Raw genomic sequence first — 26946 nt, forward strand, 5'->3', positions numbered from 1 at the left:
CTCTAGTTGCCTCAGGGGAAAAAAAAGATTTTAAAGCCTCTTTTAACAAAGTGTTTTCCTCTGGATGACCTATATTTCCTATTTCTTTAACATAAACTAAGAGGAAAAGCAATCATATTCTTTTTTTTCTTTTTCTTTTTCTTTTTGGTGGGGGAGGGAAACCAAACAGTCTCAAAGGGGCAACCATCACAATGAAGGGAACAGGAATATCTTGACTTTATTTTTTTTTTAAAGCAATGTTTTAGATTGTAATCAAAATCAAAGTCAGTATTCAAAAAATAGATCTAAAAATAAGTATCCTCCAGGACATCATTTCTTCAGGTGCTGCCAATCCTTTCACTTCTTTAGCACATTCACATAGTTTCCTTCGTATTTGGTATTTCATCCAAGTAACATTGACACCCCTTCAGAATCCATCTCTTCCCACTGCTTCCTCTACATACCAGCTCCCCAAGTACAGTTTCTTGCCTACGGAAGGTGAATCATCGCCTTTTGTCACTGGCATGCCCTTACAAGAGACCATTTTCACTGGGCACTTCTCGTTGAGTCTTCACCTATCTCACCCAAACACAATTGTCCTTGCTACCTCCATTTAAGGAAACAAAATCCTTCACATCACTGTGCAGCTCTTCGCTTTGTCCTTTCGCAGATCTGTGGTGACTGTAGAAAGTTCCGGCCGGCCCGGCATGTGTGAAATTCGTTTAGTTGCCCTCTGAGACTTGTTCCGCTTAACATTTTTATTTGTTTTGTTCACACAGGCCAAGGTAGCAACATGAAAAATGTCCCTTACGCTGTTTTCTGACTGCAAGGCTGAACATTCAATGTATGTGGCTGCTCCAATCTGCTTGGCCATGTTTGCACCCTGTGGAGGTAGAGGAGAATAGATTAGATTACAGACATCAACAGAAATCCAGAGAGAACTAAGACAAGCCATATAATCATTACTCTGGGATGCTATTTTAGAGATAATGCTTTGAGGAAACAAAAGGCAACACATCAGGCAAATAAGAAGGAGAATACACTGTCCTTATAAATACAGAAAGCAACCTAGAACTTGCAGATCATTGGCCACATCGGTTTTAAAGACTTTCTGCATTGGACATGGAGACCAAGAGCATCTTTAATTTAAGCACCCTCAACCCCAGCTTACGGTACAAAGTAGCCTTACAAGGAAGGAACTGAGGAGTACAAGCATAGCTGCAAAAATATATCTGATCTATTTACCCTTTTGTTTCTGACCTGAAATGTAGGGTCAACCAGAGGAAGCCAACATGGAGCCCTTCAGATGTTGTTGGGCTCCAATTCCCATCAACCGTAACCCACATGGATGTCAGGGTTCTCTATCCACAGCAATCCATACATTTAGGTCAATGGTCTCAAGTCCTGGTGGTGTGTCTTTGTGGCCATCAGCAATCCTAGGCTGGTGTTCCTGCTAACTCGCCCCACCAGCAGATCTCATGCAAGGTCATCCACACCTCTGGCAATTTCCAGAGATGAGGACAATAATTCCCTCTAGCAGAGATAGTATGTGTGGGAAAGCAAGACCAGCAACAACTCCTTACACAGACCAGATGTTTGTGGCACTTTGGCCTTCAGTGGGATTAAGGAGTTTGCAAGAACTTCACTTGCCAAGGAGGCTACTTTGCCTTATCTGTTGTGGTTCAAACCACTGCTTATGCAGCAGATAAAGTAGAGTTTTAGGTTTGGGTGTCTGCCATTCACCCCACAACACAGGTTGAATAGTTTAATGTGTTCAGATTATGACCTACAGTAGTTGACTTTAAGAAACCCCCACCTAGTTGCAGAAGAGAAAAATCCAGCCATATGCAGTCGGGTGACCCCACTGAATTCAGTCTCTAAGGTCCCTTAAAGCAACAGACTGGAGCCCTTCAGAAAGTAGACGTCTATGCTAGCTGCAGGGATTCAAACATCAGATGGCATCTGTTCCATCTCTAAGCAGGGCTAGTTTTATGCCAGAGGCAAACATACAGAATAGTTTGACCTTGAAATCAATAGGGCTTACTTCCAGATAAACATGGCTAGAATTAAAGTGTGTGCCTAGAGAACGTGGTGCAGATGCACCAAGGAGAAAGTTATTTCTCACTCAAAACGTTCAACTCCTTTTCTAAATCAATAGGATTAAACTTGGGGGTGGGGAACCCTGTTTACCATACAAATTAAGCATTCTAGTCCCACCTTGCTATTTACCACCGCACAAAATTACCAAAAGCTTTCAAAGCATAGATAAGGAAGCCACCCACTGCGGTTCTGGATACAAGCTCTTTCAAAGATAAGAGAAAAACAAAATGCTACAGGGATTTCCTGTGTAGCACCAGAGTTTGGGGGGAAATGCCGCTTAACTAGAACTTGGACTGCCTAAAGATTGAGGCTGTACAAACAAAAGGTTTGCCACTGACATTAGGAAACGCCTCGTGTACTTTGTCACTGTAATACATCCTGTCAAACTGAGATGATTTGGAAGACTTCCAGAAACCATAGGCTACTGGATGTTCAGAAAAGCAGTTGGAATTTTGAACTAGTTCCCCAACAGGAGCAATCCTCAGACACACAGCCTTGTGCAAACTTTTTAATGGGGGGCGGGGAGGGGGAGAATGCGGATAGGAGACTCAGTCAACATTAATTAAACAGCCTGTCTGCTAATGACTGAAGTGGCAACCAGAGGGTTTTGGAATGTACAGTACTAGTCGATTAATTCCCAGTGAGTAAAGTCAAAAACATTTTGTTGGAAACCATTGAGGAGAAGGAGAATGGAGGAGCAATCCTGCTTCATATGCTATTATAGAAAAATATTATTTATAATCTACAAAAATGCAGCCCTTGGAGGTTTGCAGCTATGGAACGTACTAGAAAAGCCTTGAATCGTGACTATTACTTGGAAGCCACCACCCAAAACAGAAAGATATTGTGGTCTGTCTTGTCTCTATTCTAGGGAAGGCCTATTCTGTGGTGTTCTAATGCTGTTGGACTCCAACTCCCAACAGCTTCAACAAGCATGAACAGGGATGGTAGGAGTTGGCCAAGAAACATCTGGAGGGCCACAAAATCCACACATCTGCTCTACTGGTTTAATGTCCCCCCAATTTGTTTCCTATATCATTGGGAGATGAGATGCTATTATGCAAAGGTCAACTATAGAACTTAGACATTACCCAACTAGGAACAATGCACTCAACTCTTTCTCCCAGGGCTCTTTCTAAAATGCATCAAGAAGCATAATCTACATGCCCTAAACTGCAATCCAAACACACTTACTTAGGAATAAGTTACATTGAAATTGGTCAGTGGGACTTGTCCCTGAGTAGACATGTACAGGAGAGTGTGCTTAAATGTTAGATGAGCCTGACAAACTTTGGAAGCTCAAGTCAACATTTCTACTGGCAGGGGAGGAGTCCATGAAGCAGCTGACAGCAGCTCTGCAGAGCCCCTTCTGAAGTACATATGTAGCTTGAGGTTTTGCATGCATGTGACGCAAGCAGAACAGGTTCCTTGGGTGCCAATCATTAGCAATAAAATTGCAAGGCTTCTGTCTAGGACTGTTCCCAAAAGGGATGGAAAAGAACAGCATTTACTTTACACTCCGTTCTTTGCATCAAATTGCTTGCCAAGCTCCAATGGACAAAAAGATACACTGAGAACTGAGATGCAATTGACATTAAAGTGTACAATCCTTGTGAGATGTAAAAAAAGAAAGGGGGGAGCCCAGAACATTCTATACAACTAGACAATTCTATCAAAAACAGGGGCACTTTGAAGAAATGGGATACTGAAGCCCAGAAAAACAACCTAGCCAAATTTACTTGGAAGTAAGCCTCACCAATTTCAATGGAATTTTCTTCCAATTAAGTGTGCTTTAGAAGTGGGCAGATTGTTGGTCATACACAGAACTGATGTTTATGGAGCTTTACAAAATACTATGTAGCTTTCATGTCACCATCCCATGGGAAGAGGAAGGCTTGCAATTACTTTTACATAAATGTCTGGTTTCAAGTTTGAAGAGGTATACACACTCGCAGTCATTCTTCTTTTCAAAGAAAAAGAGCAGTTCTGTTTTATTGCTTACCAATACAAAAGGAAACAAAAATTGCACTCTTCCTCTCGAGACAGACAGAGAGAGAGAGAGAGAGAGAGAGAGAGAGAGAGAGAGAAAGAGAGAGAGAGAGAGGCAGAGAGAGACAGATAGACAGCAGAACACGTTAAAGCCATGTGGACCTATGGCCGGCTTAGTTATCCAGATTGAACAACATGGGTGGAAGAGGAGCAGAATACAGACAAATGTGGATGGAGCATAAACTGCAGGGTATGCTGTGTCTAGTGCTCCCTATTCCTTACTGGGGAGAATTATGGACTCCCCACTAAATGAGGAGAGGCACTTTCTGCATCAGCCTGATGTAATGCCAAGTATGAAGTGGGACTATGCAACAACACTAGCACTGCTCGGCACCCACTTTCCTTATCTTGACTGAGTCACAAGAACATTGGAAGCTGCCTTACACTGACTTAGACCACTGATCTAATCTAGCCCGGTATTGTCCGCACTGGGCTGTGCCAATGTGGTGTCCTCCAGAAGTCTTAGACTACAACTCCCATCAGCCCCAGCCAGAATGGCCAATGGGCAGGAATGATGGGAGTTATAGTCCAAGGCAAGTGGATAAGCATCTGCAGGATGCCAGGTAGGGTGGTCTAAACTGACTGGGAGTGGCTTAGCAGGGTTTTAGATAGAAGCCCTTCCCAGTCTTAGCTGGAGATGCTACTGACTGAACTGTTTGCTTAAGAAACATATGCTCTACCAGTGACCTACAACCCCTTAAGTCAGTAGCATACAGCATCTGATATACGAAAAGTACAGATCCTAACTGCTGATCACCAGCAGTGATGGAAAGTGGTGTAATATAACCAACACTCTTTGCAGCACTGTGCCCCAAGGAGGATTTGAATCAATCAAGTCAGAAGTGTGCATCATTCATTAACAAGCAAAACATGACATAGCACTTACCTGATCATAAGATACTGGTGTTTGCCTGTGATTGGACAGCTCTACTAGTGTACTAACATCCGTGCGCAGGTCAGACTTGCAGCCAACCAGAAGCATCTTGGTGTTGGGACAAAACTCCTGGATTTCACCTTTCCACTGTAAAAATAGTACAGTGTTAGTATCCTGCTGCCATAAGAAACACTGAAGTGGTCATCTAACGCAATTAGATGCTTTAACGAATCATGCTTCAGTTGTCAGCTGTACTAAAGTGAAGCACTAGAAGGAAACATTTGGTGTAGCACTCCCTGCAGATAGGAAAGACAGGGAGGAATTGTTTGGTTCACATTTTAAAGTGAACCTGCCTAATTTGAAATACACCAGTGCAGCAATCCTTCAAAATTTGCAATTCTCCAAACTTTTTGATGCAATTATTCAGTATAAAAATAATAATAATACTTTATCTGAGGTTATGTATACTTCTGTTTGGTTTTTTAAAAATTGGTTATTGTTTATTTCTTGTATTAAGAAAACCAGGAATAAATATTCTTTTAAAAATGAGGACATCCATCCCTACCTGCCTACAGATAGGCCAGCTGCCACAGCATACATTACGTTTTCCCTCCCTATGACTCATTCACTCAGCTGACTGAATAGATACAATCAAGGGAGTTTTCTCAAAGCAAGTTTAAACAGCTGCCCAAATGCCAAGTTACAAGCAGGTCTTACAACAAAAGAGAAGCATAGAATTAGATCAAAAATATGGCCTTGACCTATGTCATACACACAGATGGTATATGAAGTCCATACTGCAGAGAACTTATAGCACTACTGTTTGTTGTGTTCCGCAGCAGTTAATCACTGCAATACACTTGTGACATAGGAAGCAACTAAAGCTGAGTTCTAGGGACTTGCTTATGTTGCTCCATGGGTTAACCTGTTAGCTTAGAATCTGAACTTTTCTCACCTTCCCTGAGTCTACTGGGCTACACCTCTGTATGTAATATTAGGCCTTGGACACAGACAAACTCGATTCCAAAGTTTTGTTGATGTTGGCCATGACAACAGTAAGCAGGGCGTGAGTAATGTTTGTTTTAACATCTCTGAACCGGGTGGCAGGAAGTAAAATGTGGAAAGGGAATTAAGAGCTCTCACTATTGGAGAAGAGGATTATTTAACCCCTTCCCTTCCCCCAAAACTTGCCAAGGCAAGGTAGCATCAGTTGATCCCAAACAGTAAAGCTTATGGCAGTCATTTTCTCCAGAAACCCAGGAAATAGTGTGCGTGTCTGACAGCATTCAGGGCTGTTGAAGATTCTTCCTGACAGCAATCTAACTTGAGCCTCATCCACACATGGCACCCTTTAATTTATGCACATGACCTCTCAGTCATCCACTAAGAACCTACGAAGAGTCCTTCTGGATCAGATGAAAGACCTAGCTAGTCCAGCATCCTGTTCTCACAGTGGCCAACCAGATGCCTATGGGAAGCATGCAAGCAGGACTTAAGTGCAACAACACTCTGCCCACCTGGAATTCCCACCAAGTGGCATTCAGAAACATACTGTCCCGGAGGAAGTATATATATAAATTACTTTTGAGCTTCTGGTGGATAGCCTCCTAATTAAATCAAAATCAGCAAGGATTGGCTCACTCATCACTACTGAACAATTCAAACTCTGGTTCTTGTTTCATTTTCAATGGGAAGAGATGGGCAGAGTCAGTCTTCATACTGTGGCACACCAAAGAAGAATTGGCCTCTAGTCTGACTTTAGGAATTAGGTCTGGACCAGAGATCTTCTCCTTGTGTGGCTGAACAAGGATCATGCAGATATTGGCTCTTTTCACTTGCTAAGTGCATGAATACTAATTATATTGATCAAAACAGTATGCCAATAATAGTGCATCCTGTCAATATTCATTCAACTATGAAGCCGCAAAGTAAACTGATTAGATTCCGTCTAGGCACTTATCAGGGATGGGGAACCTGTGGACCTGGAGATGCTGTAGATTATAACTCCTATAATACCTGTTGGCCATGCTGGCTGGAACTGATGGGCATTAGGAGTCCATCTGGAAGTTCACTGGTTCCCCATTCTGGCCCTATATATTGTCTAATCTGAATGCAGTACCTATCCAAATGCCATTGGCCAGGGAGTTCATATAACTGTGTGTCAGGGATGGGGAACCTATAGGCCATCAAGATGTAATTGGGCTCCAAATCTCATCAGCCCTGGGCAGCATGGCCAACTGTCAAGGAGGATGAGTGCTAAGAATTCAACAACATGTGCAAGGCTTCAGTTTCTCCACTCCTGCCAAAAGTCTATAGTTAGGGATCGAATCAAGAGACCTTCTTCAAGGGAATCACATGCTGCCCCACTGAGCTAAGAGTTCCTTCCCAAGGTAGTAGACTAGAGCCCGAATCCCCCTCAGCACAGAAGGCTATAGGATTTGAATCTAAACCCGAGAGAAGGATTTCGAAGTGAAAGCCACCTTTACCCCATGATCAACACTTGCCTGGGCCAACACGCTTGAAACCTGGGGGAGTAATGGACTAATATTTTTTAGCCTCTCAGTTGGTTTGCATAATACTTGGGAGTGCGGCAACAGTCAGCCTGGCTTTTACACTTCAAGATCATATATGCAGATGGCAGCAGTGACATATCCTAGCTCTGCATATACATTTAGAGTTATTTTCCATCACTTACCTTTTTCAACACACTGTCAAGTGTTTCTGGGCGGCTTATGTCAAAACAAATTAAGACGGCATCGGAATCTGGGTAGGAAAGTGGGCGGACATTATCATAGTAAGGAGACCCTGTTGAAATAAGTGAGATCATGTTATGGGCGGAAAAGAAACATTATGTATACACAGTTAAATGACGCACCCTAAGTGTTTCATCCGTGCCTCTGCTATATTTCCCTCTGCTTCCTCACCCCACTTTTTCAAGATCTCGCCACCCGCCAGAATCAAGAGTGCTCCATATCCTCAGTAAGTTATTGTTAATTTAGGTCAGCTTCAAACAAATCGGCACCATCTTTGTGGTGGCTACCATAAAGCTTGGTACAGCAGATCACCATGCGTGTCAAACCATGACCATGCAGGCCTTTCCCACACTGATGTAAGGCTTTCTTCTGGCCAATCTGTGCAGCAGTGATGGATGCACATGTTGAGCTACTACTTAGCAATGAGTTACACAGAAGCAGATCTGAGCTTCCATTCAAAGGTCAAAACAATCTGAAACTCTTCTGATGAGCCTGGATTATTAATGCATAATATGGCTAGAAAATAAGGCTCCCCAATCTCCTAACTTTGAGACAAGGTAACCTAGTAAAATCTCCTTTTTAAACAGTGCTTTCTTATTCCATTTAGAACAGGTGTGGATAACCTTTGGCCTGCCAGATTTTGCTAAACTACAGCTCCCATCATCCCTGGCCATTGGCCATGCATGCTGGCACCAATGGGAGCTGTAGTTCAGCAAAATCTAGAGGGTGAAATCTTTCCCACAACTGATTTAGAAGGACTATGGCAATGCAACATCATGCCTAATTTTTGTATCAGTAGCTACAGATGTAAGTTAGGCCCAGTTGTTACCCCAGAACCTTTCAGAATCTGCTTGAGTGTTGGACCTGCACATGTGATTAGGTTCATTCCAAGTCAGGGCAGATGTGCTTCCTGCAAAATGCTAGTTTTTTACACAACCACTTTCAATAGTAACTAAGACCAGTAATCTATCACCTTTAGCAAAAGGAAAAGACGTATGTAAGGAAAAACAGTAGTTGCGTTTGCTATGAAGAGCCACACTGGTACCCGCATAATTGGTGGGTCTTGTCAAGGGTTAACTACCTGCATGCTGTTAGCACATCTAGGCAACAACACAAGGCAACACACCTGGAGATTGGTTGCTCCTGAGGAAAAACTGCCTTTCCTGCCTTGGGCTGTTTGCATAGTTGTAGGAGTGCACAGACAGGTTTGCACAGCCTCTGACTCAACAAGTCAGCCATACACTGTGGTCACCGTGGCTTAATAAGCCTCCTATTTGTGCTGCCTGCCTGGAACTTAAAGGGTCGCGATCCCTTTAATCCCAGGATGACCTCTCCTGGATCAAGCCAATGGTCCATCTCATTCAATATCCTGTTTCCCACAGTGTCCAAGCAGATGCCTATGGGAAGCCCACAAGGTCCTGCTGCTGCTCCCCGGCAACTTCACTTGCAGAGAAGAATCTCGACCAGCAACCACTGATATCAGGGCCACATTCAGCTCGATGTGTCAAACATTGCGGAGACTCAGTATAAGTAAGTCATCACTGTTACGCACAGCCACAGCCCACATAGGTCCCATGGTGTCTGGCAAAATACATTTATATGTAATTATTAATATCCTCTGAATATATTACATCGGGAACATCATCTGCACCAAATATCAATTAGATCTTGGCATCTCTCACAGTTTAATGAACTGCTAGAACCTGTAACAGCTAATTAGAGGGGATTTCTCTTTTGGTATTTATGTTCAGCATCTTCTTGAGTGCTACTGACTTTTTGGCAGCTTCCAGCAAAGCAAAAGAGCTTGCTGAATCAGGCCATCTCTTAAGGAACCCTATAGCTTACTTTAAATGACCAAGAGCTCTCTCCCAGGAATCCAGAGGAACAGAATTTAATCTTCTCAACATTTCAGGTGGGACCTGCAATAGTGTAAAATGCTCCTGCCAACCATGTCATCTTCTAGGATGTGCTATTACATATCACCTGGGAAGGCAGGTGAACTAATGCCAGTGTACTGGAAGAAGCAAAGATCACCAGTGTTGAAGCAATGATTCTTCAACATCAACTTCGTTGGACTGGTCATGTTGTGCGGATGCCTGATTATTTTCTTCCAAAGCAACTACTCTATTCCAAACTTAAAGATGGAAGGTGTTATGTATTGAAGTTCTCACCTTGGCCACCAGGGGTGTGTGTATATAGTTTATTCTGCTGCGGTTTTCACTCAGGTCAGCTTATGCAAATGAAGGATTAGAAACTGACACTCAGGGATTGGTTAGCTGCAGAATGTTGTTACTGTTACATTGTAGCTGAGCTCTATATAAGCTGGTGGCTGAGGCCTCCAGCTCAGTTCTGTTCCAGCCTGCAAATAAATAAGAGCTGTTTTGGAAATCGCTGTGTCGTCTGTTGTGTCCACCCACAACTTAACACTGGCGACGAAGGTGGGATCATGGACATCAGAACACAGACAGCACACAGCCAGTCAGCGCAAGGGCAAATCACTGAGCTGAATCACTGAGCTGAATCACTGAGCTGAAACGCTGAGCGAAATCACTGAACAGAACCAACTCAGAGCTGCCCGTTCTGGCTAGAGCACTGTGTTCCATCCATCGCCCACCACGTCGGCATCGGAGTCATGGCTACACTAGTGCCTCTACCGCCGTTTGCCCCGGCCTCTGAATCATGGGACTCATATCTCGCTCGGTTCGAATGCTACCTTCAAGCAAACGAGCTAACAGAGGTATCAGAGGAGCGGAAGCGAGGCCTTTTTCTCAGCCTCTGCGGGCCCGAAGTGTTTGAGACGGCCAGAGTCTTAATCGCTCCACTCGCAGTTCACAGAGCACCGTGGGACGCGCTACAAGAAAAGCTACGCGGCCACTACGCGCCCAAGCCGTCCAAAATTGCGGCCCGCCACGCCTTTTACCACCGGAACCAGGCAGAGGGGGAGTCGATCAACGACTACGTCGCCGCTCTCCGAAAGGCCGCATTAACCTGCGAGTTCCGAGACTTAGACGATGCCATGATGGATCGGATCGTCTGCGGGGTCTGGGACAACCGTCTGCAACGGCGCCTCCTTGCCAAGCCAGACCTCACGCTGCAGAAGGCCATCGAGGAGGCTGCGGCCTCAGAAGCGGCTGAACTCTCCGCCCAGGAGATCCGCAAGGCCAGCAGCCCACGTCCTACAAAAAAGCCAATCGCTGTACACCATGAAGAGGCTAGCAGCGACGAGGCATCAACCAGCGAAGACGATGACGTGCACCAGACGAAGCGGGAACGCGGGAAGTTCAAACAGAAGTCCAAGGGCCAATCAGAATGCGCCGGCTGTGGAGGCAACCATCCCCGCGTCAAATGCCGATTCAGAGACGCCATCTGCCGGCAGTGCTCCAGAAAGGGTCACATCGCCAAGGTCTGCCGATCTACGCCATCAAACACAGCCTCTTCACCATCTCGCGAGCCCAAGTCGTCAACCCGGTCCGCGAACAGTAACTGTTTCGCTCTCACCAACTGTTGCTGCTCATCAGGAACCACGATTGGACAAACCGACTCGCCTACGCGACGCAAATTACACATCACGGTGCTCATCGAAGGAGCTCCGTGTGACATGGAGATCGACACCGGGTCTGCCCTGTCCGTTGTGTCCTGGAGCACTATCAAAAGACTTGTGCCCAAGCTTTCGAAGAGGCAGCTTGACCGGAATCGTGTACACCTGAGGGACTACCAGGGGAACGACATTCCCGTGACGGGCGTCGGCCAGTTCCAGGTCAAGTTCAAAAATTTCTCGGGCCCACTCCGACTCGTGGTAGTGGAAGATCCGCGGCCCAGCCTCCTAGGGCTCGAATGGTTTGGCGCCCTCGGCCTGGAAGTCACAGGCATCAACTGCATCTCCAACGCGGAAGTGGAAAAGTTAACTAAAGAATTTGCCGAGGTTTTCGATGGCACCTTGGGCCAATACACAGGCACACCCATCTCCTTTAGCCTTGATCCACAAGTAGCTCCAATCAAGCTAAAGCCACGCCGGGTTCCGTTCGCCCTCAAGGCTAAGGTGGACGAACAACTGGACAAATTAATCGCGCAAGGAGTTTTGGAGCCGGTCGACCATGCCAAGTGGGAAACGCCTATCGTCACACCTGTCAAGCCGGATGGGTCGGTGAGGATATGCGCAGACTACAAGTGCACGATCAACAAGGCGCTTCAGCAGCACGCGTATCCAGTTCCCGTCGTCCAACACCTGCTGCATTCTTTGGGCGAAGGCAAGGTCTTTGCTAAGCTGGACCTTGCCCAAGCCTATCAACAACTGCCTGTTGACGACGCCACCGCTGAAGCTCAGACGATCGTCACCCACCGAGGAGCATTCCGATGCCGCAGACTACAGTTCGGGGTGAGCGTGGCTCCTGGCATCTTCCAAAGCCTCATGGAGCGCCTCCTGCAGGGACTGCCAGGCGTGGTACCATATTTCGATGATGTACTGGTATCCGCAGACTCAAACCAGCAGCTGTTCGAGCGCCTCCGCGCTGTGCTAACCAGGTTCCAGGAGGCCGGGCTCAAGGTGAAGAAGGAAAAGTGTCTGATTGCCGTTCCGCAGGTGGAGTTCCTGGGCTACCTCATCAACGCCTCTGGCCTTCACCCAACGGCATCCAAAATTCGGGCCATCCAGGAGGCCCCGATTCCAAAGAACAAGACTGAGTTGCAGGCGTTCCTGGGGCTGCTGAACTTCTACAATATGTTCCTGCCCCACAAGGCAACGCTAGCTGAGCCTCTCCACCGCCTGCTCAGCACGAAGGCGCCATGGTCCTGGGGTCATCGGGAGACAGCGGCCTTCAACGCGGTCAAGTCCCTCCTCTCCTCAGACAGCGTGCTGGTACAGTACAGTGAAGCCAGACCACTGGTCCTCGCCTGTGACGCCTCGCCTTTTGGCATCGGTGCAGTCCTCAGTCACCGGTTCCCGGATGGGAGGGAAGCACCACTTGCTTATTTCTCTCGAACGCTGTCTCCGGCGGAACGGAATTACAGCCAGCTCGACAAGGAGGCACTGGCGCTTGTGGCGGGAGTGAAGAGGTTCCACGAATATCTCTACGGGAGAACCTTTGACCTCATCACTGACCACAAGCCGCTCCTGGGCCTCCTTGCAGGGGACAGACCAACTCCGCCGATCCTCTCGCCACGCATGCTGCGATGGACTGTTTTTCTGGCAGCATACAGCTATCGGCTCATTCATCGCCCGGGAAAGTCGCTGGGCCATGCTGATGCCCTCAGTCGTTGCCCCCTTCCGGCGTTGGTGGAAGATCCAGCTCCTGCTTCATCGGTACTCCTGCTCGAGGACCTCCCAGCTGCACCAGTGTCGGCTACTGATGTGGCCTCCGCATCTTCCCAGGACCGCACCATCAGACGTGTGCTCAACTGGGTGTGGAGGGGGTGGCCAGAAGGGCCATTCACATCTGAGTTCCAGCCATTTGCGACCAGACAGCATGAGCTCTCGGCTCATCGCGGCTGCCTACTGTGGGGAGACCGAGTCGTGGTTCCCCAAAGACTCCGCCAACGCGTCCTTGAGGCTCTGCACATCGGCCACCCAGGGATCGTTAAAATGAAGGCGTTGGCTCGGTGTTACGTCTGGTGGCCTAACATGGACGAGGCCATCACCTCCTGGGTTGCCTCCTGTCAAGCGTGTCAAGAATCGAGACCTGCACCACCGGCAGCTAAGGGCAACACCTGGGAGACGCCAAAGGCACCCTGGTCGAGGGTGCACATTGACCTTGCTGGCCCTTTCCACGGCCGGACCTTTATGGTAGTGGTGGACGCTTATTCGAAATGGCTGGAGGTGGCTCTGATGCCCTCCACCACTACCGAAGCCATAGTCCGGGTGTTGCGGGGCCTATTCGCAACGCATGGATGTCCTGATGTCCTCGTCTCCGACAACGGGCCACAGTTCACATCAGGCGCTTTTGAAAGGTACCTCTTGGGGCTGGGCATCCGCCACGCCCTAACAGCTCCATTCCACCCGGCCAGCAACGGACAGGCAGAACGAATGGTGCGCTCAGCGAAAGAGGCACTGGCACGCCTGGACCAGAAGGACTGGCATGAGCGAGTTACGGAATACTTGCTCGTGCAACACATTACCCCGCATGCAGCCACAGGGCGGAGTCCAGCTGAACTGCTTATGGGCCGTCGCCTCAGATCTCCGCTCGACCGGTTGCATCCAGACTTCGGGGTAGCCGAGCCCCCGGGCGGTGCTAACGCACCAAGGTCTTTTATTCCCGGGGATAAGGTTTTTGCCAGAAACTACGTGGGGGACGTTCCTTGGGTGCCGGCCACGATAGTGGGAGTCACTGGGCCCCGCTCATATCAGGTGGCACTTGAGGACGGGCGTTTGTGGCGCCGGCACATAGACCAACTGAGGCGCCGGGTTGGAACTTTGGACGATACCGCAGTACCCTCAACGGCAGCCTCAGCTCTAGAACCGACACCATTGGAAGGCGAGACTCCATCTACACCCCCTTCACAAACTGCGGACATGGGGCCAAACCGAGCCACTGCAGGGGTTTTGCCTGACTCCCTTGAGACGCCGACCACCGCCTTGCCTGAGTGTCCACCAAGTCCGATCGTGACAGGCCTTCCAACAGCAGCGGAGCCGGAGACCTCAGGCCCAACGACACCAGGGGTAGCACAGCAGTCGCAACGGGACTCGGGCAGCCAACCGGGCTCTGATACTGGCCCACGGCGGTCAGGTAGGGTTCCCAAACGCCCAGCATACCTAAAAGACTATGTTACACACAATTTGCACACATAATGCTGCATCGTAAATTGAACTGTTATGCTATGTGTTTTAATGAATATTGCTGTATATAATGGAACCACTATGCTTGTAACCTAATGCCTTATCTCGGTGGGGAGGGGTGTTATGTATTGAAGTTCTCACCTTGGCCACCAGGGGTGTGTGTATATAGTTTATTCTGCTGCGGTTTTCACTCAGGTCAGCTTATGCAAATGAAGGATTAGAAACTGACACTCAGGGATTGGTTAGCTGCAGAATGTTGTTACTGTTACATTGTAGCTGAGCTCTATATAAGCTGGTGGCTGAGGCCTCCAGCTCAGTTCTGTTCCAGCCTGCAAATAAATAAGAGCTGTTTTGGAAATCGCTGTGTCGTCTGTTGTGTCCACCCACAACTTAACAGAAGGTGTAATGCTGGTGGTCAACAAAAGATGTTCAAAGACTCTCTCAAGGCAAATCTTATAAAATGTAGTATAAACACTGACAACTGGGAAACACTGGCCTGCGAGTGCTCGAACTGAAGAATCTTACTTGGCTATAAGTGATCGCCAAAGAAGAAGATTCCATTCCCGCACCACCACCAGTTTTTTCCTCTTGTGCAACCAAAAAGTCACTGTTCCACAACCACTGAGCATGCTCAGTCCTCACTGGACTATTACTGGGGGTTCCCACACACTTTTTTGTACTTCTTCCAACTTTGGAATTCCCCATAACCTGCCAATCCTGTGAGGTGCTTCCCATTTTGGTTGCACAAGAATCCACACTTGGGAGAAGGGAGTTTACTATTTATGTACAGGATTATTGGAAACACATTAGGTGTGTTAGGAAAACACTAGATGGTCAGGTTCACCCACTGGGATTGGGGAAGCTTGTTGTATTCAAAATCTCCAGGATTTAAGTGGATGAAATGAAAACAGTGCTTTCAAGGGCTGTACAGAAATGACGATGCAATCGCTTGTGTGCAGGTTCCTCCTCCTTGCAAAAGAAGCTCCTGCTGTTCCAGGGTGTAGTAAGGTAAACAGCAAAAGGAACTCGACAAAAAAACAGACCAGCTGGGCAGCTAAAGACCACAAGGAAAGAATTTGAGGAATGCTACTTTTGAAGCAAACAGGAACATATGGGCTGAAGCCTTGGCAAACAGAAGGTAGTCTGCTCAGTCTGAAAGTTTCCTCCAGCTTCTCCACAGCCTCGAATCACATGCCTATGTATTGCTACTGATAGCTTCAGTGCGTCAGAAACCTATCGTAATGCTCATCTCTCAGCAAAGGAGTTAAAACGTGCAACAGGCTATTTAAACCTCTGCAGGAAGTGGAGATTTCCTTTTTTCCCCTAGCACAATATCCGATTTCATGTGCCTTGTCAAAGCAGGCACGGGCAATGGGTGAAACAGCCTCTCTTATCAGTTCTGCAAGAGGCCATTAACCTTTGGGCTGGGTCCCAAGAGCCAACATTTGTCAGCCTGCATTTTGGACAACGCCGGTAAAGACATATGTTCTCAGGGAACTAATGGGCATGGGTCAATGGCTGCTTTATTACCGGGGCAGTACTGCCAAGTGGCAGCTGTATTGCAGAGGCAGCTGCCTGACGCTGTTGGACTCCAATTCCCATCAGCAAGGCCAATGGGGTGAAAGGATGGAGGTTGTAGTTCAACCATGTATGGAAAGCACTGTGTTGGCTACCCCTGCTGTAAGGTATTCTTGGAAAACATGCAGAAGTCCATCTGCCCACACCTGTCTATGGAAGCTAAAAAATAAATAAATGAATTCTTAATCATTACAAACCCCCATGAGGATTACTACCGATGAGGCTGTTATTGGGAAAAGGGAAGTGGACATGAGATGATTTGTCCGTCTAGCCAGGCATTGGTTACTCTGACTGGCAATGGCTATCTGATTTTTCAGGCTGGAGAGGTGCTATTTCCTGTTACCCGATTCATTTAACACTATGAATGGCTTGATAAGTAACTAACTGAAACCTCCATGAACTCCTCGATTCCAGATACAGGGGTGAGGGACAGTCTACAAGCTTTTGCCTTTGGGTTGTGAGCTTCCCAAAGACCTGATGGATCTTGGTCTGATGCAGCTTATGTTCCTACATATATGGGGTTGGGGAACCTGTTCCAGCCATCATGGCCAACGGCCCAGGGTGATGATGACTAATGGCCCAACCACATCTGGAGGGCCACAGGTCCCCTAATTCCTGTTCTTATGAATCTCAAAGTCAACCAAAGAATTTCATGGCAAGCAGAAGATTTTGAAGCAATTTCCCCAGCTCTACTGTACCAGATTTGCCCCTGGTACAGCATTCCATGTGCTAGACGACCTCTACTAATTTCAGAGTGTTAGGCAGGTGTAGATCACGTTGCAATTTCCACCCACAGCTATCACTTAGCTCTAGGCATAGTTGCCACCCTCCTTTCTCATCAGAATATTCTGAAACAGGTATGGGCAGGATAAGGCATTTGCTTTTAAAGATCATTAAAATTTGGACAGAGACGTTGCTTGCTCAAGAGAAGAGTGAAGAGCCTCACCCAGGAAAAAAAATTCCTTAGACACATACCTAAGTGCTCAGTCACCACTCCTCAAGAGGTCTATCGCACCATATATGTACAAGCATACGTATGGCATGCACTTATACCAGTCGGATCTGTGATTACATTTACTATGGACAAAAATTTCCTGTTATTACAATGCAGCATGCTAAGACAAGTATATGAAGCTTTCACATAAATGAGACAAGCTGGCATTCTTCTCTGGGAAAGAATGCAAGGGAATGAATGAGAGGCTTTAAGTGCATCCTTTGAGAGTGTGCAGAATTCAGATGCTTCACAAGAAATGTGTTTTCTCTCTCCTTTCAAACAAGCAATAGTGGGATCCTTTATCAATGCCCAAAGAAGACAGCCACTCAGAACAAAAGCCGAGAGATAGAATTCAATAGGGCATTTCATCATTCCAATCTCCTTACCAGAACAAAATCCTCAGAGCCTGAGGAATCTTGGGAATGCGTGTCAAGTCTAAACAGACCCTTTTCAAGGCAGCTCAATAGCACACTCTGTTCAATCTTTCTCCAAGATGGTCTCAGAAAATGCGAAACCATGCTCAACTAAAGAAAATGTGCAGATTGACAAAATCACTGTGACTCCAACAAAGCTTCAGATCCAGATTTTGTGAAATGTATACCACACATGCATACCTTTTTCATCCTTCTGCAACCTGGTGCCCTCCAGATGTTGTTGCGACTATAACCCATACCACCCCTGGGAACTGGGAGTCCAAAACATTGGAGGACACCAGGTTAGGGAGGGCTGATTTGTAGCCACCTCTAAGTTTGCAGGAACTGCGAGTATAGTTTCATAAGAACATGGTAACAGTCCTGCTGGTTCAGAACAAAGTCCTACCTAGTCCAGCATTCTGTATTCACAATGACCAATCAGGTGCCCACAAAAGCAACAGGAATGCCACGACAGGATTTTGACTCTACAAGTATGCTTCAAAGTAAGCCTGTGCCACTTGTGTAAAAGTATATATTAGCCTGACTCCATGTGGACATTTAAAGCAGCTAAACGCTCAAAAAATACAGTTTATATTCCCATAGACAAGATAGGAGAGGAGCAAAACTCTGCCATTACACCTTGCACGAAAGTTGTCATAAGGACCACAAAGGAGTTACAAGATCTCCTGTCAAAATGGAGCTTTGGAAGTAAAGATTGTCCACTCTGCTTGGTAAGTTGGTGGCAATACCAGGCTCAAAAGGACATGCCGACTCAGCATAACCAAAAGTTTTGGCTTAGGTTTATGTAGCTTTTCACTGAGTAATTCTATTGCATCATGTCTGATGTGATCTCTGTTCAAAGTACAGGCTTCTTGTTTGCTAACAATAATTTCCCCATCCGCTGGGGCTCTGTAAACTGTTGTGGGGACTAATAATCTCTTAACACTTTTTAGGATTCACAAACTACAACTCCAAGGATTCCTTGGTGTTTTCCCCCTCATGCGGGCTTTGGGTTGATTACGACGATGATTTTGATAATAAGAGAGGGTGAAATATCACACTATCACTTAGAACAGTAGAAACATCTGCCACTACCATTTGTTACAGACTAATGTCAGATCAGACTTACTGACAGCCAACAGTAGTAACTTGTGGTCGATCTTTGTTGTCAGGTATCTGCCCATGACCCTGGGGTGAAAGACTGCCTCAGCATGTCCCATACCAATGTCCTAAACCAGGCATGTCCAAAGTCCGGTCCGGGGGCCTAATTTGGCCCGCCGGTCAGCAACTTTGGTTGGCCCTCATGCATGTTCACTTCATCAAATCTAGCCCTCTTTGAAAAAAGTTTGGACACCCCTGTTAAGCTGACCAAGTTATCAGTTTGCATGTTCATCTCTGAAGTTTACAAGTTAAAATCAAGGTGCTTGGAAGTTGCTCTCCCTAAGTAGCAGGTATTTGTTTTCCAAAGTAAGCCAGGGATGGGGAATCTGTTGCCCTCCAAAGGTTGTTGGACTCCATCTTTCATCAGCCCCAGCCAACATGGCCAATAGTCAGGGATGTTGGGAGCTGGAGCCTAAAAAGCATCTGGAGGACCACAGGCTACCCATCTCTTAAGTAAGGCTTCTCACATTCCAACTGGCTCCATGAAAGTTTTAAAGTTAGATCCTAGTAATTTCCAGCTAAAGAATACTGGATTCAGGGTAACTGAGTAACGAGTTGCTAAAGGCTACAAGAGGAAGAATGCAATCCAGGGTTTAAATCATTTGTCAATAATAAGCACCCTTTTTATGAGGTACACCAACATTCTGGAACTTACACAGAACTCTTCGGGGGATCAAATAGTTTTGTCTGATCTATATAGAGTGAAAGGCACACAGTGAGCCTCAGAACCACAGCAAGCTCAATTCACTGGGAATCTGTGCCAATCTTTAGTACTCTTGTTGAGGACGTCCAACCCAAGTCCACATTTTCAGTTTTCCTTAATATTCTGCAATTCATGAAGTATTTGGGATATACAGTATAGTTAAGCCCATAAGATGGCTGCAACTGCTTCACTGTTTTATGGTGAACCCATGAAATCTGAATTATGTAAGAGAGTCAAATTTTAATGAGGGAAGATAAAATATGTGTTTCAGCTTTGATAGGATATTCAGCAGAAGCCAGACACAGGTAAATTGTCTTTATGGATTCCATTAGACAGGATCTGAAGAAGCTGCGAGTAGCCAAACATTATTCTGAAATGATCTTGTTAAAAAATGAGCTCATTTACTGCTACTGCATGCCATATAATAAGACTACAGAATTATATATGATTTTCTGCAAATTATTTCACAGCTGCTGTGAAGGGAGAGAGGGTGGAAACCAGATACATATCCAGTCCAATTGCGTTAATGTGCAATGTTCAAATATTTCTCCACCTAAAGATTTAATACCAGTATACCCTCCCCAGGAAAGGTCAATATTTTTCAGGGATACAGAATGAAAACATCTTGCAAAGTCATTCTTAGATTTTGTGGGTATCATTCTGTATACCATAAGTGATCCATCTGTGCCACAAGGGCACAGGCAGCAAGAGCGTGACACAAACATGGACCCCATTGCAGAAAGGACCCTAGGCCTAGCTGTGGCAAAGAGATATGTGCTTGCGTTTCTACCAGACTTTCGTACACTGCCTGCTCCCCAGCTTGAAAAATTAGAAGTTAAACAAGCTGCTGGGGAGTGCAAACATACTACAGAGTAGCACACTCTCAGAATGCATGGCATTCTTGTTAAAAATGTGGCCACCATGCTGTAAACCAGCCTTGGACTAACTCCCAAAGGATCTGAATCCCCAACAGGTTGACGAAGGCTAGAGCAAACCATTCAACTTATTGCAACTGGCAGCTTCAGTGGCGCCTGTCTATTTTAGCTGGGATAGACCCAGAACAATATCACAGCTTCCACGGGGTTGACTCTCTAGAGCAGCCTCTCTCCACCTTGGACCCCCAGATGTTCTTGAAGTACAAATCCCATCATCCCTGACTAGGATGCTGGCTAGGAAATGATGGGAGTTGTAGTCCAACAACATCTAGAGACCCAAAGTTGAGAAAGGCTTTTCTGGAGGAAAGAGTCTATGGATTGCCATTCAACTGTTTAGGGCAAAGCCTAAAGAGATTTTCGTCTTTGTTTGCTGATTTATGGTTCTTTGCTGTTGACCTCAGTTACAGTAAGACCAGAATTACTTCTCCAAATGGATGCATTTAAAGTCAAACAGCAATTAACTTCAGTTAATGGGAAACACTAAACATTCAGAAATGTTCATGCAAGACAGGTGATGATTTAAAGGAGATATACTTGTTTAATGGGGTTAACACTGGAGACTAACAAACTCATATGGAAATGTCTTGGGAATACCACTATCAAATTCAACTAGCATCTCTCTCTCTCTCTCTCTCTCTCTCTATATATATATATATATATCCAAAGTGGTATCATTAAATGTGGGTCATTATTTCTGTGTGTTTATTGCACAGTGGAGACATTCTGTAAACTGTAGGGTTTCCAATATTAACTTTCATGTCTTTAAATTATCTTATTTTGTCCCATTGCTCTATAAAAGCATTGCAAGATTCCAGCCAAAACTTTAATGCAAATCCTTCCAGACAGACCATCTAGAATAGCTTAGTTGTTTTACCCTATTTTGCTCTTCCAATACAGTTGTCCCCAATTGCCTTTGATAGGAAAATATCACACTATATTGCTCATCATTAACCTCTGCAACCAACTCAGCTGTTGCAGATCTGACCTACTTAAGCTATGACACCTTACTGGAAAATGAGGACTGTTGAGGCCAAGCCCAGATCTTGACTTAGACTAATAAGACCTGTCTTCTAAAAAGGGATAAGAAACTGTCATACAGTAATAATTCCAAATCAATTACAGCTGATCTTATTTAAACAATCTACAACCAGGAAACAAACTCAGAGATGACAGATCATAAGATCTGAGGCCCAGACAACTAGGTGTCCAAATCTGTATTTTGATAAATAACCATAATACTTTTAATCACAGATGATTAAGAAGTGCCTGTAAAATACCAAACTAATATATTGAAGGACTCTTTGAATCAATTTTCATATCCTGTCTAGAATGTGAGGCTATGCCTTGGTCCATGTTAAGCCCAGGAAGAAAGAATCCCAGAGCCAGTATGGTGTGGTGGTTAGTGTGTTAGCCTAGGACCAGGGAAGCTAGGGTTCAAATCTCCACTCATCCATCTGGGTGACACTGGGCTAGTCAATGTCAGTCCATCTAACCTTCCTCACAGGGTTGCTGCGAGGATAAAATAGAGAGATAGAACCAACCCTTGTTGGAAAAGTGGAATATAAATGTAATAATAAATAACTAAGTTTGGAATAGGCAGAAGAGTCCACTATGAGTGGACAAATTTCTGAAGGAATGAGCAAGCAAATGTCAATGGCAGCCTAATCCCATACATATTCGCACAGAGTAAGTCTCATTGTGTTCAATGGGACTATACTTTCTGACCATTATGCAAGATACAAAAAGCATAATTAATGCCAGTCCTCATGCACAAAAAATATATATTTAAGAAATAAAGTCTTGCAGATGCGATAAATTTCCCCTCCCCCTTTTAATTCCTTTGCGGGCCCCTTTTCATTTCATGTTCATTCTCCTAAGGCATTGGGAGACAGGGGGGGGTTGAGTTTAATTTGGCTTAATCACAGAAGAGTGAAAAAGGCAGCAAGCATTCCCCTGTAGGAGAGAGAAAAAAATGAAAAAGAACCAGAACTGCCAGCCTTCCAGCTGTCATCCACATCTGGAAGCATGCATTCCAGTGATGCCAAGAGCAGTAATGTTCGTGTTAAGGCTGCTAAGGCAGAAAGAGCTTAGCTGTGGTTTCTTCAAAAGAGCTGTACAAGTGTTGCCAGATTTACAAGACAAGCAGAGTCTTGCCACTTCAGCCTTTTATCGCCTTCGACGTGCCTTCCTCACAGGACAGCCCTTTGTGTGCCACAAGCAGATTTTGTGCTTAGGCTCTTGCTACTGGCAGGTAAAATAAAATAAATCTTGTCCACTTCTTGAAGTTGCTGCAAAGCCGTAAGTAATTCAACTGTGCTTTTCATTCTACTGTAAAAACAGTGTGTGTGTGTGTGTGTGTGTGTGTGTGTGTAGGGGGTATCTTCTCCAGCTCCATTTTGCTTCTCTGCCCTGGGATTGATGGCTTCTATGTTGGGTGGTCTGCTCCCTTTCCTGCATTCGGTGACAAGAGACAGCACTCACATTCCCTTGCTAGCTGCTCTCAGCACCCTGCACATTCCTTTGTCTCCCTCTCCTTGGTCGCCCTCTTGCACTCTGCCACAGAGTGTTCTTTAATCTGTCATAAACGCCAGCGAACAAAGATGATTTTAACTCTCCCCCATTAAGCACGGTGCTTTATAGCCCTCATCTCAGCCAATGGATTATCTCTGCAGGAGCTTAAAAAAAAAACCCAAAAAACTTAACACATTTCATATAAACTAGCACAAGAATGGGAAATTATGTCCTTAAGAGAGAGTGTGCTCTTTGGAGGAACCTACCATACGCTTCAAGTCCCCCCGGCCCGCCCCCCAGTCTTTAGAGAACAGATGGGGAAAGTGCAGCCCTCCAGATGTTGCTGGACTGACTCCAACCAACACCAGCTCCAGCCAGCATGGCCAACAACCAGCAACGATGGAGCTGTAGTCCAACAACATCTGGAGGACCACATGTTCCCCATCTTAACTTCAGAAGATACTGGCTACGATGACTCCCATGCACTTATTTCCACCATAAACCAAGCACAGCCCAGAACTAGCATCCCTTGGAACAGGGAAGGCCAACTGGCATCCTAGATATGGCTCCAAAGCCATTATAATCTTGGTGACCCTACCAAGAACCTTTCCAAGTTGTAAGCAGGTACAAACAGCTCCCTTTTGGATGTTCTATGTCAGGAGCAGCCAACATGGTGATCTGTAGATTCTGCTGGACTCATCATCCCTCACCACTGGCCATGTGAGCTGGGGATGACAGGAGTTGGAGTCCAGCAATGTGTGAAGGGCACCATGTTGGTGACCTCTGTTCCATGTAATGCCATGCTTAAATGTTATTTAAGGAGGCTCATGCTACTAAATGGGGCTAAGTTATTATATGGAGCCAGCCTCTATACTAGCTTTTTCCCAACCTTGGACTACAGCGCCAGTCAGCACAAGGCAGCATGGCCCAGTGGTCAGAGATGATGGGGATTGCTGTGCAACAATATCGTTATAGGTAGGTAGCTGTGTTGGGCTGCCATATTCAAAACAAAACAAAAATATTTTGTTCCCCTTCCAGTAGCACCTTAGAGACAACTAAGTTTGTTCTTGGTATGAGCTTTTGTGTGCATGCACACTTCTTCAGATACCAATATCTGGGTACCCAAGGCTGGGGAAAACTGCTCTAGGCTACTGTCTGGAGTGGTTCCCAAGATAATGAAACTTGGCCACAACTGCTATAGAAGAAAATGAACATTTGTCTCTCAAAACTGGATTTCTTAGCTGACCCAAGTTGTACTTTTTCTCCAGTTTCCCCCTAAAGCAAGGTTCTACAAGACAGTGGCTGTGACTCTTAATAGGAAAGGCAATAATGTCTTGAACTATGTGGCCAGCCGGTCAATTTGGAAAGGAGGTGGATAGCATGGTACTGGAGTAACAGTAGAAGAGCACTGCTTTCTTAATCAAACAAGACTTGGGAAACTTAATGCCACGGCTGGAGCAACAGAGGACAGCCTTTGCAGGCAGAAGGTTCCAGGTTCAATCCTTGGTGTCTCCAGGAGGGACTCTTGCCTGAAACCCCCAGGAGGCTCCTGTTAGTCATGTAGACCAGTGTTTCCCAAACTTGAGAGTTGTAATCCAAAACAGCTGGAAATCATCATCCCTAGCTAGCAAGACCTGTGCTCAGGGAAGATGAGAATTGTAGTCCAAAAGCAGCTGGAGACCAGAGTTTGGGAAACACTGGTGTAGACAATACAGAGAAAGCAACCAATGGTCTGGCTTCATCTGCTGCTAGTCTCCTATACCTACTGTACCTACAAACAGGCAACATAATAAATGAACATCACAACCACTACCAAACTCCAGTTTTTCTTTCTCACTGCTTAACTTCCATGTCTTCAGAAGCTTTTCTCACCCCCTGCTGGTTTTACAGTCAACACTTCCAATGAGTAGCTTACTTCTCATTATGCTCAGTGAAGGCTTCCTATGCATGTTTTTTTTTGGGGGGGGGGGGATATTTGGAACACTTAGAAGCACATCTAAGGAGGACACAGTTCAGCAAGGAAAACATCCTCTCACACTTAGGCATTTGTGTAGCTGCTAAGCTCTTGTTTCTGTATAATCACCTATTACCAAAAGGAGAAACACATGCTGGTTTTCGCAGCAGCGGCGACAAATATTAAAATGAAAGGCTCATGATAGGCCATAATAACCCTCTCCCATCTGTTCACTTAATTATCCCAAGAACCTTAACAGAGTCAAGCCGGGAAGGGGAGTTAGGTAAACACGATTGTCTCAGTCTCACCACAATGCAGAAATACTGTAGTTGCAATTAAAAAGAGGGGGCAGGGAGAGAAAGGAATCAGGTTGCATTAAAGTCCATTAAAGTAAAATTTTTAAAAAAAACCTAAAAGGCAAGTAGTTACATCATCTGCAGGGTGTTAACAACAGAGGCTACAGCAATGGCTTGTAATATATACAAACCAATGTGAGTCACCAGAATGGCACGGAAAGAACAGGCATTCCTGCGAGCAAGAAATCCCTTACCAGAAGTATCCCAGAGACTGAGTTCTATCCTTTGTGTGTCTATTTCAAACTGGCCGTGTAATTCTCAAACACCTGTGGGGACGTAGTTCTGGGCAAGGAAAGGAGAAAACACAAATAGTAATTTACCATTCTCTTGAAAGTTAGCACCGCATATCAAACACATCTTTCATGTAAATTCGTTGTGGGGCGGGGGGGGGGGGGGAGACTACAGAGCATAACTGTCAACTTTTTCATTAAGGGAAATTCCCTTATTCCGAATAGGATTCCTCGCAAGAAAAGGGAAAAGTTGACAGCTATGCTAGAGATTTCAGCCTAAACTAGCCCCTCACCCTTCTTAATTGTTTAACCATTTCTTAACTACTGAGAGATTAGAGACCGTTTTCACTGCAAACCAACAAAGCGTTTTAAAACAGGCAACTTACACCAGCGGGATGCGCTTGTGAATTCCAGCGCGACGCTGAAACCCACTACAGTACCTATAAAATACGGACAGATCTTAAGAGGTTCCCTCCAGCACCACTGGGCGCGAGGCTTGAACCGGCACTGCCTCGTGAATGGGTCTGTAATTCGAACGCAGAAAGAACGTTCGAGTTCTATCCGCATTCCACGCGTGGCTCACAATAGGGCACGAGGAGAGCGGTCGCCTTAAAGATGTTTTGTTTTTTATTTATTTTTTTAGTGATTCCCGTGAGGGTGAGGGTTTTAAGCATCCTGGGATCTCTTCTGTGGAAAACGGTCTACCCCCGCTTTAAACTGGCTTCCCACAGATTAACAAGATAGCGCTGAAAGTTAACTTTAACCAAAGAAATCACAGCGCTCCTCTTCGTTAAAGAACCACGTAGCGCTAAATTCCTAGAACTCAGACAAGCGGGTCCACAACACGTACCTCCGGGAAGCAGTCCTGGCAAAGACGTGCAGCAGAGCAGTCTTTCCGCACTGAGTATCCCCAACCACGACTATCTTGCACTTCACGTTTTGATTAGGATCCATGATCCGATTTGCTGGTAATTTCTGGCTGGCTCTTCTTTCCTTCATTGAGGTGTCCTTAGCCCTTCCCCCCGTCTTCTCTCGAACAAAACCAACGAAATGGCAGGATTGGGGAGCAGAAACCAAGAGAAGCAGAAGAAACCGCGCGGTTCGCTGCCGTGCGCTCGACAAGTCCTTTCTCTCTCTCTCCTCCGCCGCCGCCCCCTCTAAAGTTCTTCCTTCCCTCTAGCAGGTCCGGCGTCTTGCAAACTGCTTTGTTTCACTCCGCCCTGCCCGGATTTATATGCCCCGCCGCCTTCCAATCCGGTGCTCAAGGAGAGAGAGTAAGCGATCGCCTCTTGCCCTTTTATGGAGCCTGCAAAGCGCGGCAAGGAGGCGCCTTCGGCCGGCTGCGACGCGCCCTCTAGGGAGAAGAGACCAGGAGCAAGCGGAGGGAGGAACTCCGCACAAGGAAGGAGGAAGCAGCTTCGGTTTGTTTTAGCTGCTGCTGCTTAGGAACCCGAAGGAAGGGCGAGGGGATGTTTTGGCCACGAAACTCGCTCGATCGCGTTCCTTGACACATACACTTTCAAGGAGGTGTAGTAGAATCCATAGCCTTATTCACTTATTTTTTGACTGTCGGGCTTAACTTAAAGG

The 26946-nt window shown here is 45.9% G+C and overlaps 1 protein-coding gene across 1 annotated transcript; it reads right to left on the reverse strand.

Moving 5' to 3' along the window:
• Positions 1-235: 235 nt before the first annotated feature.
• On the reverse strand, positions 236-26592 carry RND3 (Rho family GTPase 3). Its single transcript, XM_033164530.1, is given in 6 exon segments — positions 236-862; positions 5015-5149; positions 7698-7807; positions 25324-25374; positions 25377-25411; positions 26210-26592. Coding segments are annotated over 6 exon segments (732 nt in total). The 5' UTR covers positions 26359-26592; the 3' UTR covers positions 236-610.
• Positions 26593-26946: the final 354 nt, after the last annotated feature.

Source organism: Lacerta agilis, chromosome 1 (genome assembly GCF_009819535.1).
Source record: "Lacerta agilis isolate rLacAgi1 chromosome 1, rLacAgi1.pri, whole genome shotgun sequence".
NCBI lineage: Eukaryota > Metazoa > Chordata > Lepidosauria > Squamata > Lacertidae > Lacerta > Lacerta agilis.